Source organism: Lactuca virosa, chromosome 4 (assembly GCF_052849685.1).
Source record: "Lactuca virosa cultivar CGN04683 chromosome 4, Lactuca_virosa_CGN04683_v6, whole genome shotgun sequence".
In the NCBI taxonomy this organism is placed as follows: Eukaryota; Viridiplantae; Streptophyta; class Magnoliopsida; order Asterales; family Asteraceae; genus Lactuca; species Lactuca virosa.
In genome coordinates this window covers 375250915-375267746 of record NC_136429.1, presented here as the reverse complement: position 1 = coordinate 375267746, position 16832 = coordinate 375250915, and the positions used below count along the sequence as shown (strand labels likewise).

General features: G+C 33.5%; 1 protein-coding gene and 1 pseudogene across 1 annotated transcript; one reads left to right on the top strand and one right to left on the bottom strand.

Annotated features, from left to right (window-relative positions):
* Positions 1-797: 797 nt before the first annotated feature.
* LOC145106360 (uncharacterized) lies at positions 798-1403 on the top strand. The gene is made up of 2 exons (XM_079043358.1): positions 798-914; positions 1008-1403. The coding sequence occupies exons 1-2, from the start codon at positions 798-800 to the stop codon at positions 1401-1403; spliced, it is 513 nt and encodes a 170-aa protein (XP_078899484.1).
* A 6928-nt stretch (positions 1404-8331) lies between these two features.
* On the bottom strand, positions 8332-9346 carry LOC145106359 (uncharacterized protein At2g29880-like; annotated as a pseudogene).
* Positions 9347-16832: the final 7486 nt, after the last annotated feature.

Here is a 16832-nt window from a genome sequence, read left to right as displayed (position 1 = left end):
CACAAGGGGATATTATACCCCATGCGGTGAGTTGTGATTTTCAACCAACCAACAATAAGGAAGAATATGAGGCATTAATCTTGGGTTTACAAATCATTCAAGATCTTAGGATCAAAAGCCTTCAAGTACATACGCATTCATTGCTAGTTACTAACTAATTTAATGGAGAATATGCAATGAAAAAAAATGAAAAACTAGCTTCATACCTTGAGATAGTAAAGAACTTGGCATCCAATTTCCAAGATTTTGACATAAAACAGGTACCTAGGGAAGATAACACTGAAACATATACACTAGCCAATCTTGGTTCAACATTCAAGATCTATCCAAACTCCAAAATCCCTACATCTTATGTCATTAAACCAACGATAGAAGACATCCAAGAAGACGTTGCGCTTGTCCAAGATCTTGGAATCCATGATCTTAGTCCTTCAATATCTCTAAGATGGATCCATTCTTGGAAATGAAAAATGCACAAGGACCTTCAAAATCAAAGCTTCCAGGTTCAATATAATTGAAAATATCTTGTTTAGAAAATCTGCAGCATGTCCATATTTTAGGTGTCTTGAAGATAATAAATCCCAGATCATCCTCAAATAAATTCTTAAAGGATAATGTTGAAATCATATTGGGGGTCGGGTACTCATCTCTAAGATATTGAGGACATGATACTATTGGAAAACAATGAGGAAAGACGCAATGGAGTATGCTCAAAGATGTTATGCATGCTAAAGACATAACAATGCCTTACACCAGCTACTAAACCTCTACACCCATCAGTATACCCATGGCCATTCATGAAATGGGGCATGGATATCATTGGTAAAGTTCTTATGGAACCAGGTGGTAAGGTTTTCATGTTAGCAATGACTGATTACTTTTTCAAGTGGATAGAAGCTGAATCCTTTGTCCAAGTTAGATAGAAGAAATTAATGTCCTTCATCAAACACAACATACTGACCAGGTTTGGCATTCCATTTGAAATTATATGTGATAATGGATCTCAGTTTATAGGTAAGAGAACACAAAACATTTGTGTAAGTTGGGAAATCAAGATGATCGCTTCTACACTTGTCCACACTCAATCAAATGGTCAAGATAAGTCAAGAAACAATATCATAATCAATAACCTAAAGAAAAGACTCATAGAAAGAAAACGAACATGGGCTGAAGATCTACCCTTGGTCCTTTGGGTAGATAGGACCACAACCAAGAATTCCACAGGACAAACACCATATTCTTTGGTATTTGGAACTGGGTTCGTGATTCTACCGGAAGCTATGATTCTCACAGCTAAGACAAGAATCCACAACCATGAGGAAAATGGAAAGATCCTAGCTGAAGATCTTGACACAGTAGACGAGCTTAGGGATCTTGTCAAGATTCGGATAGCCACATACTAGCAAATAATTGCCAAATTTTACAACAATAATACCAGAATTAGAAGATTCCAGGTAGGGGATCTTGTCCTTCGAAAAGTATTCCAAAATACAGCTGAACATAGTGCAAAGAAGCTTGCTCCAAAATGGGAAGGTCCTTACCTTATAGATTCAAATGTCGGAAAGGGGGCATATTGGCTATCCACCCTATACGTTCAACTATTACCATGATCTTGGAACACTATACATTTTAAAAACTATTTTGTCTAAATCCAAGATCTTGATCTAAGATACTCAGGTACATATTCCTTCCTTATTTTAATTATCAATTATACATTCTTATTCCTGATACCGACTTAAGCATCGGAGGGGTGTTACCCAAGCTAACACCCACCCTTTACCCAAGATCTTTGTTTTGCAGACATTGAAGATCTTGACCAATATTTTTGGGGCTGATCACCCCTCCTAAGATCCAAGGTATCCAAGATACCTTCTAAGGTTTAAAGACTGACCTCTTTCTACGATATTAGGTTTAAACACCTGGCTTGGACGCAATAGTAAAAGGATATGGGGATCGACTTACGCTTTAGTAACCAACAACCTCCATATTACTAACTATTTGCTAGAACTTAAGCAAAATTCAATGGAATGACACAGACGTGTGATACAACCGAGAACTTATACCCAAGCATTTAACATTAACATGTTAAACTTAAGCCAAGGAAATATCCCAAGGATGTGGAAAATCCCAAGGGCTTAATCATCGGACGAGGTTATTCGAAGATTTGTAACATTTATATGTTGTCAATTGGTGAGAACATGGTCATGTTCAGTAAGACACATATATCCAAATCTAAGATCAAAAGCAAATATTTAAAACAATGGGGGCATCCCAATATATTAAACAAAGCGTTATCTATCCAAAATAATATCCCAAGACGTAATCTCAAGATAACAAACAAAGTTATTACAGCTCAAGATATCATCCTAAGATTTCATCCCAAGATCCCAGACATAAAGTACACGATTCTAATAACATCTCTAAGTTCCAAGATTGCTTTTACTTATTAGCTCCCTTGAACTTATCATAAGCTCATAGTCCTGATAATTACTCTTTCAAAGTGTGACACATTTTTAAGCTAACATTTGCTGTTCAAATCTTTCATATTGCATCAAAATTATTTTTATTTTTGAACACATTTTTGTGAAAATATATTTCCTCAAATGTGTCTTTAAAATTAAGATATGAAGTTAATAATTTGTTTTAACATAAATCCTTTTACCCCACATTTCCAATTTAGGATCTTTCATTCAAGCCTGTCTCGAACTCATAAGTGTTTTACTCCTAAAAATATATTTTTTATCTAAAAAAACCTATTTTTCAAAGGAAAAGTTAGGGAGTCAATCCACTATTTTAAAAATGTTTTCAAGTATACAAAAACTTTGCTAAGAAAATTATTTAAACTGCCCATCATTTTCCAAAAGAGAAGGTGTTCCATGTATTCAAAAACATACCAACCCTAATTAAACTATTACATCCCAAATATTGTCTTAAAACATAACCCAAAGATAATTGTCCAAACAACCAAGCAAAGAAAAACAAACACTTCAAGGAGCTATGTCCTCACCTTTCTTTGGACCCTCGACATCCTGCTCCTTTCTCTTGACAACCTGCTCCTTCACCTTTAAAGCAAGCTCCTTTTCATTGTTTCTTGGTAACTTCAAGTTCCTTCTTAAGTTCGTCAACACCCTTCAGCATTAAGGTAGTAGCCTATAACCCAAAAAATTATGTTAAGAAAACATTATTGAGATACAAAAGAAGGAAGAACATGAAACTTACAGATTGAACCGGCATGACCACTTTCTATTTGAACTTGTAAGAATGAGCCCGCCGAACACTTCTTAACCCGCCTCCAAAGTAAATTTCCTCTTCTTGGGATCATGACTTTTTGCCTTGCTTTCCAATTTCCTTGCACCTATAGTAGTGGATTTCTCAACTTTCACAACAATATTTGTAGAAAGGAAGTCGTCCACATTGAAAAAAAGTACTGAGGAGAGCACCTGAACGATTTTCCTTGCTCATGATAGCAAAACAATATTATCAAACAAGATAGGAATAAATCAAGTAGCAATATCATGCGACGTACCTGTAGACATGATTGATTTTGAGTTCTCTATCACGATGGATGAGTTAAAGTTTCCTAAAAGGAAAGCCTCTACCAGGCCAAAGCTTCTTTTCTCCACTAAAAGCCTCAGGAATTCTTGGACCTTCTCTTTAGTATCCTCTTGAAGAGGAAAAATCTCTTCATACTCCAAGATTGTCCAAGGGCAAAATAAGAGAATCAAAATCAGTCAAATAACACGAAATAAAAATACCCAAAATACAGGATCCATACCCTCATTTAGCCAATCCTGGGAAATAAGGTCTTTTCTAAGGGAACTATCCTTGACGAAGAAATATCTCCCTTTCAAATCATGATCCATCGGAGAACATTTTAAGACTAAATGAGGACTACCAATCTTCACTTTGAGAACCATTTGAAATAACCAAAAGATTGGAGATTATAGAAACTCGCTATATAGCCCAAGACTCAAACCCTTGGTTTCATTAAGTTGATGAATTCAAAATAGAATACGCCAAACGACTGACATGACTTGGGCATAAGAGAGTTTGGTAACATGAAAGAACTCAAAAATCAACAGAGGAAAAGGAAAGGATAGACCAATGGAAAAAGGAAACCCGTAAAAGAAAACCCAAGATAGAGAAAGATAATTTGCCCTTAATTTTGGCCCAGGAACCTTAAAGATTGTACCTTGAGGAAACTTACCTAACAATCGAAGCACATCGATGTCGGCATTCGAAAAGCTGCTTACTTTGCTTTCGTTCTCAGGAAACTAACCTAAATCTATGAAATCCTCGACAACATGTTTCTCCAATCTAGCCCTAGCTCAAACTAGTCTTTTTCTCATGATCAAACAAACAATAATAATACGAGAATGGAAAAGAGAGAAATGAACTAAGTAGAAAACCCTGATGTTCATAGAGTAACTAGAGGAAGAAAGCAATGGAGTGAGTTTATAAGAGTTTTTTTCAAGCAGAAATCTCGGCCATTCAAAATTCAAACTTCCCAGGATAATCGATGGATAAGATTGACCCTAGAAACATGGGCCACATCACATTAGCGTGATCCATTTTCAAACGTTAGAAATCTCCAATCACCCAGGATGTTGGATTAAAGATTTCTAGGGGTAATTTTGTGGGTAGAAATTTTGACTTATCGTTTATATCTTGAACTTGAACTAACATCCTGAGCAAGCCAAGATCTTGGATTTATTCAATATCTTGGTCTAACACCGTATATATTCTGTAAAAATCTTGTGCAGGGACTCAAGGCTTAACAGAAAAGAATTTGATCGGGTCAATAATATGTGGTCAATACTTAAAGAACGTTGAAAACCCTCAAGAAAGTCGGGTCAAGCGAAGATCAAGGGGAATCCCAATATTCTCGGAGTTTTAGTTATTATCGTTATGTATAAAACACTATTTGATTGTATGCACACATACACTTCCACTTTCACTTGTTCTCTGATACTCTCGACACTTGAGCACAAATACATTCTTTCCAAGATCAGCTAGTACTTGTATCATTTATTTACGATTTAATATAAGTTCTAAGGCATGTGAGTTTATCACCTCCCGAGGTTTTATGCCGGAGATCCAAAAGCATTAAGGGCTTTCCTCATAATTCTTTGTGTTTATACATTTATTTTGATTTTCTTACTATTTTTTTTATTGACAAGCCCTTGTTTCATTGTTTTCTTGGTTGTTAACTTATTTTTTCGAAATTATCAAGATACTTTGTAGTATCTTGGTATCTTTTTTGAGTATCTTAAAGCTCTATTATGCATATTCACTTATTAATCACTTTATCACTATATTTGTCCCAATGATACACTTATTCATATTACGAAACATTATATTTTCATTAAAAACTTTTCTGAACATTTTAGTTTTCTACCCAAGATCTTGGGCACGACCAATATCTTTGGCATATTTCAAGATATTTAACATCACACCACACTTACTAATTTGGTTACAAAATTAGTTTGTTAATTTTTTACCAAAACAACAATCTTTAGACTTATAATTTATTATTTCAAAATTTGTCGTTATTAAGGTTTTAATAAAAAAAATGTTTTTTTAAACCATAACTTGTTACATCTTATGTTCACATTTTAAACTTTGAAAAACCAAACTTCATGTGATATTTATTTTGCCCAAAATATTATTTGAGCATGTGATAACTAATTTGTCAACCACACATAATAACAACATTTAAATAAACAATATAAGCATGCATGCTAGCACAAAACAAGCCATGACTCTAACATAAAAGAGTTAAGTCCTTTCCTAAGTGTCAAAATTGACCAAAATCTTCATGTTGTTCTTCATGCTCCCATTTTCTTTGACAATATACTTTGTAGCAATTTTATAAAAGTTATAAACTTTTATAGAACTCATATAAATATATGGGTACCACCATGGTTCTTCAAAATGGTCATCATTTTCATTTTTTTTACATTTTCTATAAAATAAACTAGTCAAACACTAATCTATTACTTACAAAATAATAAATATGAAAACTAGTTGTTTATTATTACGCACCATATGAAAAAAAGAATATTACAACCATTTTAATGAATCATCACAAACAACACAATAAGGTAAATGACTTGTTTATGCACTCTAAAATAAATTAACACATAAAACAACCTTTATTTTTCCAAGACAACTTTAAATGAAAAAATATGCATTTAAATTTTTGTCTCATAAAATAACAATTATAAAGTTGTCATAGAAAATATCTATGAACTTGTTTTTAACAAAAACCAAGCTATCCATATTTTCCAAAAGCCAAGATTATCCAAATAATCATAAATTCTAACCAAGCTTGAAAGATGGCTCTGATATCAATTGTTTGGTTTTTATTCAAAAATTGTTTCAAAAACACAAGATTAGCAATTGAAGACTTTTATAAATTTGAACAACAAAAACTAGTTTATACCCAACAAAGGATCTACTTTCAAAATTGGAAAGAAAACAACAACCATAAATGAAGTAAAAGTATAACAACCTTTGTAGTCATTTGAATCATCAAGGGGATGCTAGAATGTTGATGAAGATGGAAAAAAATTCAAAGAAGAATCTCTCTATGTGTATCCACCAAACATGTCACCAAACCACCAATGTATGTTAGTCTTTCACTTGTGTGTAGTTGTTCTTAAGCCTCTAAGACTTGTATAAAATAAGTTCTCAAAAGAGAAGCAACTAAAATACCAAAAACTACACAAACTATTTGCTAGAGGGAGAAGAGGGGAGGGCCAAGGAGCTCTCGACTTTCATGAAAAAGGAAAGAACAAAAACCAGCAAGCTCTCTCTCTCTCTCTCTCATATACTCACACATGTAAATGAAAGTCCGTGCTTTCATTTAATGAATTAGCTTTCATTTAGTGAATTCATGACTTGCAAGTAACCCATGAATTGTAAGTGAAAGTTAAAGCAAATAAACCCTCCATACTTGTCCTTATATGGACGGTTCTATATAGAGAGAAAGGGATGGAGTTACTAGCACTTTCATATTATTATTATAATGTACATAATATATACTAGTGGTCTTCTATAAGTCCATAATGTTGAACATGACATTTAAATCATACTATGTGATTAAATGTAACTAGTTATACTCTCTTAAATTATTATTTTTCATAAAACAATAATTGTCCAATTAAATACAAGTGTTGATTTGTTTTATTAATAATCATATTACTTAATAAATAATCAATTAGTGTTCAATTGTTATAAGGTGTAACCGTATAGGATCATATGTTATTAGCAAATATCACTTCATAATGATTCTTGACCGTAAAGATCTTTCATTATCTAGTATTTATATATAAGACAAGTAATTATCCAAAAGATTTGACTTTCAAATCTTTTCACTTAATTCCTTGATAATCTACAAGTTTCCATTAATTAGTTATACACTTAATTAATTAACAAACTAGATTCTTATAATTCTCTTGTGTCATTAATTGTTCAATTTTATCCTTGCATGTAACCCAAAAGGATACCACCATTAATAGTAATATTACATACTAGTTGTGGCTATGGGCACTATATTCCAACACTAAAGATTGTTGTAGGGAATCAATTTTTGATAGAAGTGTTTTGTATTCTGTTAATCTTGTTCAAAGAAATATCAAACTAAAAATGAGTTGGGTTTCTTGGCTACATAACCCTTTATTGGTTATACCTTTGTAATTTTTTGTTTGTTTCTAGTTTTTTGTAAGTTTTATAATACTTCCTCGTTAAAATTAAAATTAAAATATAAATTACACTAGGATATTGGAAGGAAATATTCACACTATTATATGAAAATGGAGGGAGCCATGGAGTTAAAAAAAAAAGGATGAAGACATGACTCCTGACTTGAGAAGGGAGAAAGCAAACCATTGACTTAGGGTGTGTTTGGTTGGGTGGAATGGAATGACAAAGGAATGGAATTGACTAAGTAATGGAATGGATGAGGTAATGGAATGTTTCATTACCCTTCCATTGTCATGTTTGGTTAGTTGATGGAATGGAATGACTCATTCATCCATGTTGTTTGGTATGTACAAAAAAGAGAAAGTAATGGAATAAAAATAATTTACAATGACAAAAATACCCTTACAACACAAAATTCATAGAATTCAATAAAATTCAACATTATGTATTTGGAAATTATAGTTTCTATTCTAAATGGTTTATATAAATAAGAACTTTTATTTATAATAAAAAACTTTATCTCATAAAAACATATCAAAGTCTAACCAACACTAACAAACTAAAATTATCATAATTTTCATAACTTAAAAAACTGCAATATCATAAAAAACCATATAAATAACGTTAAGCATCATCTTCAAGCAAGTCCTTTACCCATTTAAATTTGTCTTCATCCTCAACGGTAAAGAAGATTACCATCAACTCATCATTCTTTGAAAGCATACGAACTGCCTTGTTACAATCACGGACAGTTAAACCAACAACTTTTTTCATCTCAGAATTAAGTTTTTTACGTAGGTCTTCTCTATCTCTCTCAATCCCAAAAACCGCATTAAAGGTACTTGTTGCATTATCAATCTTTGAACCAATTATATCTGCCGAATCTTTCAAGCTGTTCATCAAAGGATCCCAACTATTTCTTCTTTTTCTCTTTCGTTGTGTACTCGAATATTCTTTAGAATGAGCATATGTAGGACTATTCACAGGAGCATTAACATCTATATCCTCTAACCCATCTCCAGTTCCTTGCATGTAATCGTCTGGATCCTGTTGTTCGTTATTTATCTCAGATATAACATCCGCTGCTGTTTGAGCATCTCTTCCATTAGCACGATCCTTCCCAAATACAAGACATAGGTCCTAATAATGAGGAAACTTTTTGCCTCTCCATTTTGCAGCATTCTTATGTACCTAAAAAAAAAACCAAAAATAAATAAATAATACATTATGCTAAAAATACTTAAAAAATAGTTTTAGATCATTCAATTAAAAACATTACCATAGCATATGCTTGCCAAACAGATTGAGGAGCTTCAAGCATCTTATTTTCATAATCCCATCCAAAACCACTTGTGTTGTTCCATGACATCATATCATGCACCGCAGACCAATCGCTCTTCAAAGTTTTTATGCGTGATTCAATATGTGGTTTTGCTTTTATTCCCGAGTTGGGAAGTGAGATTGCAAGTCGTGTTTCCACCGCACCAAAGAACCCAGGCTTAAAACCATTGTCAGATTTAAAGTGAGAACCTGAATTGAGTATATCAACCATAGCTTCAACAAGTTTCTCGTCTTCTATATCATTCCACTTCCTTTTATTTTTTCTTGGTCCCCTATCACCATGAATTTGTGACTCCATACCTTGACAATTAAAAAAAAGATACATAAAGAACTATAGAAACATTAACTAAATATATAACAAGTCACTATCAAACACAACTGAAAACACTTTATTACTAAAATTCCATAAAAATCTATCACAATGTACTTAATGCAACAATAAGAAATCAGTTATGCCTAGATCTCCAAGAATTAAACATTGAGTTAGCCAAGTTTTCTCTAAAAGTCGTCCATTCATTCGATGTTCCAATTGTTGTTATGTGCTCGACTTGTGATCCAAGATCTGTATCCTCCTCATCGTTGATCTCCAAGAATTAAACATTGAGTTAGCCAAGTTTTCTAACATCTGCAGCGGATCCTTCCCAGCCTGGTAATACATAAATGAATTGCATATCAGGAGTGCAAGCAGCAAGTACATTTGTTGTAATTTCGCCTTTTCGATTTCTGTATCTAGGTTTGTCTGCCTCTGGTACACGTACACTTATGTGTGTCCCATCTATTGCTCCTAAACATCCCTATAGCTAAAATTAAATATGTATGAGAATTAGAATACTAACCAAGAATAATCTATATACACTCGAGTTTAGCAAATCACATACCTTGAACCATTTCCATCTTTCATCAGTTGAAGTTTCTAATATAGGCTCGGGTTTCTTAAACAATTCTTTTTCCAACCGAATAACAACATTGAGTACATTATTGAAATGTTTACTAATTGTCTCTCCTGATCTATGAAACTAAAACTTCGCTACACGATTTTTCACATGGTGGGCCAAAACATACAAAAATATTGCCACTTGTTCGTCAATTTGGAGATACCTAGAGGCCTTTAACTTGCCATCAATCTCAACCATACGACAAAGCTTAACAAACGTTACCATATTCATTCTTAATTGTTGTGTACAAGTCTCATCACTTTCGTACACTAATCTTTGCATATACTGCTTTCTCTCTGGGTATAACATCTTGTAGCGAGGTCTAGTTGGACACATAAATATATGTATGGCAATAATAATACTCACTAGTTGAAAATACCAATTTACCAAACTGATTATCTCAATCCACAATGTACTAAATGCAGCAAGTTTCTTTGTTCTTTTTTGTCTATTCATTTTAAGGCGAGCCATAACTGCAATAGTAATAAATTTTTGTAAAATAATGAAATATTGAAAGCATATAAAATTTATTAATGGTTGAAGCTGAGGTGGCACTAGAGGCTAATCCGAAAAGGTGTGGTTCATATGACATGCCAAGTGGGACTGGGCGGACTGTTGTGGGTCAGCCCTTGGTGGGAGTGGGTGGGTCAAAGGATCCGGTTCCGGTGGTTACCGATACGCCAGGTAAGAGGAGGACCCTGGTGTGTTTGTTAAACAGGAACCCAACTGATTTTACCATAACCGGTCTTGGGAATAAGTACATGAGAAGGTTCTGACTTTTGAGGTGAGTTGAGTTTGGAAATTTTTTATATATGAAGTAGTATGTAATATATGCATATCATCAGATGGAAACTAGACTTTGTGACTCAGATCTCATGGTTTCTTAAGGTCAAACTAAACTTTAGTCGTGTGTTTGGATTTATGGTCTATGTTTTTTTATGTGTTTTTTTGGTAAATCTATCATCAAACTTGTCATATTTCTTTTGTCCACGTCAAACTGGTGGGAAACTGTGTGTGTGTGTGTCTGCTTGTTTTTTTTCATGAACAAATTACATATCCCTGGATATGGTATCTTCTTCTTGCATGCATATTTTGTGACAGATTTTTTTCCAGACCTGTCATCAAAACCCCCTGAAATGACACCATCTTGGAATCTGAAGATGGGTATAGAACTCTTCGTTTTTAGGGTCTATATGAAATACAAAGAGCTTTATGGTTGGAATGTAAAGTTTTTATGATTTTCTTTTTAGAACGACAGCTAAAAAAAGTTTTAATGATTTGACCTGAATAAAGGGATGAAACAACATTCTAGCGTTTAGAAAGATTCTTGTTAATCCTATATCCCATTCAATCTAAATCTACAGGCATATACACAACATATGTTCATCCCCCTTTTACAAAATTCAAGTTTTCTTATTAGATTTATACAACATACAAACAATAATTTACAACTCTAATTATATGATATCAGTGGCACACAGAAAGAAGAACACGCAATGAATAGAACACATTCAGAAATTAGATAAACAAAAATAAAGGCAGAGAGATGCTAACCTTCACAAATGACGTTTCTTGATGAGTATAACTTCAGATCAACTTGAAAGAAATCTTAAAAAGGGGATTACCAGTACTAAGAATTGTCGAATGAAGCCCTATATAGAGACGATCTGCTGCCATACGTGGCTGATTTTATGCGATTTTGGAGATTGTGGTTGCTAATTTGTTTCCGATTTGGAGGGAAATCAATTGATATCTAGCTGATTTTTCTGCGTTCATGATAGATACCAGGGGCAAAATGGGAAGATGTGTAATAGCGCTTGAATGGAATGAAAAAAAATCAGGGGTACCCCCTTGAATGAAAACAGCGTGTTCAAGGGGAATGTGATTCCCTTTTGAATGGAGATATCCTTTCCTTACTCCAACCAAACATACGTCTTGCCATTCCATTTGAATGCTTTATTCCTTTCCTGCCTTAATCACCCCTTACCAAACGCGCCCTTAAGGTATTAAGCGATATAGAAGAGTGAATGGGAAGAAAAAGACCAAAGCAACGTATGTTTCTTCCACATGATAGCACTTAATGGTACTTCACTAACAATTGTTACACCTAGGGACTAAAGATGCAGTGAAATGAAAGTTTAGTTGACAAATGGAATAACAAATGAAACATTTCCATAAATTTTTACATACCACAGGAGGAGACTTACCGGTTATGAAGTTGGTTAAAAATGATGCAATCTTAACAAATGCATAACATAAAATAAAGTGGTTACAAACGAAATCTTAAGAGACATTTACGATTGAATAACTTACAAAGATGCACAATGGGGGCAATGTTTGTATTGGCGTCATTGAAATTTTGGCTTAATGTAAACTATGTAAACATGTAAAGTAGGGTAGAGCATGGGTCGGTTTGGACCAAAAACCGAACCAAAACTAATGATATCAGTTTTCAAATATTTAAAACCAAACCCTAAACCCAAACTGATGTGTTCGGTCTTTCGGGTATTTGGTTTTCCAAACTCGGTTTTGAGTTTAAACTAGCGGTGTAAAAAAACAAATCCGATTAACCCGACCCGACCCTAACCCTAACCCGAATAAGACACTTAGACCAACTCCAACCAACCACTAAAACACAATTATAAAGGCCAATAAAGTGGTGTTCTCATTCCAATCAACCTTTAAAAAACACCATTTTAGTGTTTTTATGGTTGGAGTTGCTCTAAAAATGAAGGTCAAACTTTACACACCAAACATGAAGGCCAAACTACTTGGCCTCTAAAAATCACAACTTTAATGATTGGTTGGAATGCAAACACTATTTTAGTGTTAACAAATCACCAATTTAGTGATTTATGGTTGGAGTTGCTCTTATGGTCGGGTTAAATATTGTCAAAATTCTTAATCGGGTTATTCGGTCTAACCCAAAAATCCCGAACTATAGTTAGGGTTGGGTTTAGGGTTGATTTTTTTTATAAAAATCAAGTTTCGGGTTAACCGATTAACCCGAATAAAGGTATACTACAACATTTACATATTTCATTCTACCTCAAGTCTTCTATTTTTGTACATTATGTGGTCTAAAAAAGAGAAAAATAAAATATAGTAGAATTATAGAAATAATATGCAATAGTAGTTTAGTGGCCTAAAATAAAAAATACATAACCTCAAATCAAATGCATGTGTACCTGTACAATACAAACAAGTACAATAAACCATTTCCATTCATTTGGATTTACCACTTCACAATTTAAGTTTATAAAGATAAACCTTATTATAAATATGGCATAACATTTCTATCTTACAATGTAACCCGATTAACCCGACCCTATAAACCCGGACCCGAATAACCCGAACTCGATTAACCCATGCCTTAATAGGGTTGGGTTTCGGGTGATATTATTTTTGTACGAAACCTGATTAACCCGACCCATTTAACCCAAAATCCGATCGGGTTGACCTACTTAACAGCCTAGTTTAAACCCAAACCTGTACAAAACTTTAAATTGCTAGAATTGATTTGCTGGTGTTGCTTATATAAAAGATGAATATGACCTGTGTTTCATGTTTTGTCCAATGTGGGACAAATTTGAGAATTAAGAGAAACAATTTGGAATAGGATAAACCATTGTCAAACAAAATAAAACCCTCCATGTCAAAAGCCAAGATTTGAAACTGGGCATCCCGCTTTTAAGTGTTCAGCGCCTTAACCATTTGGATAATTTAGTATTTGTGGAGCTTTCACAACATTATAATAAAATGCGTATATAATATATTTATATTTTTATATAATTTCATAATTTCGGTTCGGTTCAGTTTTTTTTTCGGTTTCTGGAATTTCTGAAACGGAACCCAAAACGAAATTTTCGGTTTTTAAAAAACTCAAACTCAAACCATAGGTTTCGGTTGTGGTTTTGGTTTTTCAGTTTTTGTCACTTTTGGGTTTTCAGATTTATTTTGCTCAGGTAAAGAATGAAATATCTTTATTTTGTCCACAGAAAAATTATTAAAAAAAACATATTATGACTTATTCGACACATAGTTGTTTGGGAGCCATAAAAAAATCTTGAAAAACAAAAAGTTTCGTTCAGCAACAAAGCTTTTAAATTTTATTTTAAACAAAAATCTCATAATCCTTCATAAATTTTATTTTAAACAAAAATCTCATAATCCTTCAAGTAGCTTTTGTGAGATTTTACCTTTTAATTTTCATGAAATTTTATACTTTTAAAAACCAAAAACTATTTTTACCAAACATACATGCACAAATAAAATAAAAAAGAAAAATGTCAATTTAGCCCTACAAACTTTTTATGTTTGTTTTCAAATTATGCTTATTTATTTATTTATTTTTGTACGGAGAATTAAGTCTATATTTGTGTGTTTAAAAGGTCATTATTAAGGAAATAAACGGATAAGTCAGTCATTTTTTGTACTGTCACCAAAAACCATTCCCATGTAAGCAAAGTCGGTGCCACGTCAATAAATGAGATTGTCATGTGTAATCCATTAAAACCCCCCAAAAAGATTGGTTTTATCCAAAATAAAAACAAACCACCGAAAATAAATAGCTACTACCGACGAAATTAGTAAAAAAACACAAACAACAACACGACTGCAGTTCCAATCCAAACACCCTAAAATCGCCATCTTTTACAGGGGATTTTATTGGCACCCGAATTTTTTATGATGACCCTATTTTTTAAATGACATGGTTGACTATTCTTAATATTTAAATCCATTTTAGCGATTGAAACTTTATTGTCTTGTCTCTTTCAAAAATAAAAAAAACTTCATTGTCTTGTATTTTCATTTATTTCCCTTTTACTTTAATCTACATTACCAGTTTGCCAATTCAAACTAAACGGTGTTTTTACTTTTTTTCCCTTTTAGTTTGTCATAACTATTTTTTTTATAAATTGTATTGTTTATATATATATATATATATATATATATATATATATATATAATATTCAGATTGTATTATTTTTTAAAATCGTATTTTTTTTAAAAAACTGTATTGTTGTAATATATATATATATATATATATATATATATATATATATATATATATATATATATTCAAATAAAAGATAAATGTAAAATATAGCAACATATACATAACATTATTTATGTTAAAAATAAAAAAAGGATTAGAATTAAAAAAAAAACTGGATCATACATGTAAAATTTATTTATAGATGAGATGGATTATTTTTATTCAAAATTACACAAGATAAAGACAACTTCAAAAATGGTTCCTGTAGTTTCCGAAAAAATCAAGTTTAGTCCCTAAGTTCAAAAAACCTCACAGATGGTCCCTGTGGTTTCAAAACTTTTAACAAATGGTCCTTCCGCCTAACTCCGTCAGCTTTCTACCGTTAAGTGAGGGGCATTTTCGTCATTTCAATACACAGGGACCATTTATGAGGTTTTCTCTATTTAAAAAAAAGAAAAAAAATATAATTATTTAATTAAAGGGCCCCACCCTCTCTCTCTCTCTCTCTCTCTCTCTCTCTCTCTCTCTCTCTCTCTCTCTCTCTCTCTCTCTCTCTCTCTCTCTCTCTCTCTCTCTCTCTCTCTGAGTACAAAACACCATAAAACTACCACCCATCTTCACACCTTTGTGATTCACTGCTACTCTTCTTCCCTTTGTTTTGTCGCTGCCATCAACTAGAACAAGACCCACAAAGGGTCGCCGGAAAAAGGCGACTGCCTGTTGTTTTGCGACATCCCAACCACCGCTACAACTGCTGCCGTCTGAATCTCTTCCCTCGACCTCCTTTTCATCTCCAAACTCACTCCCTCTCTCTGGTTCTCACTCCACCAACGAAGAGGGCCACCATAGTCGTCTGTGGCAGCCTCTCCGCCTCCTCCTGTCGTGACCCACCACCATCAAACACCCCGACACCATTGCTTCCTTCAACCTATTGCCTCCACTCCAGCATCCACTTGCCATCACCTCCGCCAAGAAACACCGGTTGCCACCTCGTCTTCCTCTCTGTATCGACGAGCAACACCAATCCCCGCTACCGTAAGTGTCGACCGACCACCAGCAGGCTTCTCCCCTCCCCCCGCTCATCTTTCCCGTCGAGATTAGGCAGAAAAGAACTAGCAGAAGTCCCAGAGCAGCGCTGCTGCACACTGCCGCCACAGCCGCCATACATAGCCACCACATACCGCCGTCGTATGGAGAAGATGGTGGGTCGATTACCACTGGTCCAGGGCGTAAGAGAGAGAGAGAGAGAGAGAGAGAGAGAGAGAGAGAGAGAGAGAGAGAGAGAGGTGGGGCCCTTTAATTAAATAATTATATTTTTTTCTTTTTTTTTAAATAGAGAAAACCTCATAAATGGTCCCTGTGTATTGAAATGACGAAAATGCCCCTCACTTAACGGTAGAAAGCTGACGGAGTTAGGCGGAAGGACCATTTGTTAAAAGTTTTGAAACCACAGGGACCATCTGTGAGGTTTTTTGAACTTAGGGACTAAACTTGATATTTTCGGAAACCACAAGGACCATTTTTGAAGTTTTGTCCAAGATAAATATGTTCAAAAATAAAACTAATAAAACAAAATAATACACTTATTTAAAAAGTTTTTCCATTTTATTTTTTATTTCATCATTAAAACAAAATAATACACTTATTTAAAATATAACATTAAAATGAATTAACTTTTAAGAAAATCAAACGGGAGAAAACAGTAAATAATATATAAGTAATGTAATATTAATTCTATCTAATGGTTTTAATTGTTCTTGCAAAAGTAAGGAGTGTATTAGGGGATATAAATTTAATATATTAAATGTTAAAGGGATGAAAATAAAATAGTGTATATAAGTAAATGACCA